General features: G+C 39.5%; 1 protein-coding gene across 1 annotated transcript; it reads right to left on the reverse strand.

Moving 5' to 3' along the window:
* Positions 1-463: 463 nt before the first annotated feature.
* On the reverse strand, positions 464-2133 carry LOC129348503 (putative nuclease HARBI1). The gene is made up of 4 exons (XM_055008860.1): positions 1740-2133; positions 1526-1638; positions 1329-1440; positions 464-1245 (listed from the first exon to the last, which is right to left on the reverse strand). Exons 1-4 carry the CDS (start codon positions 1852-1854, stop codon positions 1190-1192), a joined length of 396 nt encoding a protein of 131 aa, XP_054864835.1. The 5' UTR covers positions 1855-2133; the 3' UTR covers positions 464-1189.
* Between the last annotated feature and the right edge of the window lie 123 nt (positions 2134-2256).

Raw genomic sequence — 2256 nt, forward strand, 5'->3', positions numbered from 1 at the left:
CAAAAAAACGCCTTACTATACTATGTCGAAAAGAAATGCGATTTTTCAAACATGTTGTAAAAACGTGCCATATGATGAAATAATGTAAAGGACGCTGTGAAAAACACTATGGTAAGGTTTTCCTTGAAAAAAAATCATGAATTTTGGCGCAAAAAAACGCCATAGGATACTATGTTGAAAAATGTGATTTTTCAACATGTTGTAAAAACGTGCCATATGATGAAATAATGCAAAGGAGGCCGTGAAAATCACTCCAGAAAGGTTTTCTTTGAAAAAAAAAATCATCATGAATTTTGGCGCAAAAAAATCGACTTACTATACTATGTTGAAAAAAAATGCGATTTTTCAAACAGTTGATGTTGAAAAAAAATGCGATTTTTCAAACATGTTGTAAAAACGTGTCATATGATGAAATAATGTAAAGGAGGCCCTGAAAAACACTCCAGAAAGGTTTTCTTTGAAAAAAAAAAAATCATCATGAATTTTGGCGCAAAAAAAACGCCTTACTATACTATGTCGAAAAAAAATGCGATTTTTCAACATGTTGTGAAAACGTGTCATATGATGAAATAATGTAAAGGAGGCCGTGAAAAACACTCCAGGGGTCCGTTTCACGAAGCAGGTTCAACAAACTCTGAGTGTAACCCTGAACTCTGAGTTGATCTACTCTGAGATAGAAAACTCTGAGTTTTCAGTTTCACAACGGCTGATTTGAGTTGGTTAAATCAACTCAGAGTAGTTTCACCCGGAGTTAAGTGCGTGCACCACAACTCTGAAAAGCCAGTATCAATGCAGCGCCGATTCTACGAGTCACCATGGCAACGGGGAAGCGGAGGACTACACCACTTGAATTGGAAATCTTAATGAGACTTAAACTCTGCAGTGATTATTGCATATGGTGTCTCTGACTGCTCTGCTGTCCTGGACAGCTGGCAGGTGGATGAGGTCATCATCTGGGTCTTCAGTTTGTAGGGCAGAGTGTTGCTCTCCTCTAATAGTGGTAATATTATGAAGAACAACACATGCCACAATAATATCACAGGCCTCTCAGGAGTCACCCTGAGGTGATGTAGACACTGGAAACAGGCTTTCAGCAGGTCTATGGTCATCTCCACCCAGGCTCTCATCCTGCAGTGAGCCTGGTTGAAGTTCTGTTGGGGGCCTGGTTTAGGGTCAGGGTATGAGGTCATCAGCCTGGGTTGGCATGGTAACCCCTGTCACCCAGCAGAAGGCCATCAAACTCTCCTGTAATGTATAGTGGATACATTAGAGTATATTAAAGGAGGGAGACAAGTGAATTATATTGTGAAAATCTTTAGGCTGTTTACCACGTTGCAGTCTGTTGCTCAGGTTAGACTCATGATAAATCCTCCAGTCATGAACAGATCCAGACCACTTGGCCTCCACATTAGAAATGATGTATGCAGCATCACATATGATCTTGACAGTTCAGAGAATGACTGATGTTGAACTATGATGCAGTCTTTAACATTTTGAAACCATAGTCAATCTACCTGTAACCTACCTGCACATTTATGCTGTGAATGGACTTCCTGTTCACATAATCAGCTTCATTATGTGAGGGAGCTGTGATGGGGATGTGTGTTCCATCTATGCAGCTAATCACACTGAGAAATCCTAAAAGAAATTAAAATTACTAATCCCAGTCTGAGGTTGCAGCACAATGTCATTAACAGAATATGATTTAAATTAAGTTAACAGATCTCTACATCATTCACCTGCAATCCTGTGGAACTCCTCCTTGATGGCTCTGACAGGTTTATTTCCAGGGAAAACCACAAAGATGGTAAAAGTCATTTCAGGGCCAGACTCACTTTTCTGACCGTCCTGCATACAGTTGTCTTACTGAAGTGTTCTGCATCTCCCAGATTATATAAAAAACTTCCATTTGCAAAGAACCGCAGTGCAACACACAACATCTGCTGGGATGTGAGAGAATGACTGAGGTTGGTGATTCTGTAAATGTAAGGATGGATTAGGTTGTATGTAGATTATGGACTGTGACGTGAAACGGTACCGTTCAAAAAGATAATTGTCAGGAAATGCGAGAACATCTATGAATATTTAATTCTCTGTGCAGTAATGCTGCTCCTTCATCCACTGGATCGTTAATAAAAGGACATGACATTTATAGACGGCAGAACTAGACTACACCAAAACTCACCTGATGAATGAATGAATGAATGAATGAATGAATGAATGAATGAATGAATGAATGAATGAATGAATGAATGA

Source organism: Amphiprion ocellaris, unplaced genomic scaffold, assembly GCF_022539595.1.
Source record: "Amphiprion ocellaris isolate individual 3 ecotype Okinawa unplaced genomic scaffold, ASM2253959v1 Aocel_unscaffolded299, whole genome shotgun sequence".
NCBI classification, from domain to species: Eukaryota; Metazoa; Chordata; class Actinopteri; family Pomacentridae; genus Amphiprion; species Amphiprion ocellaris.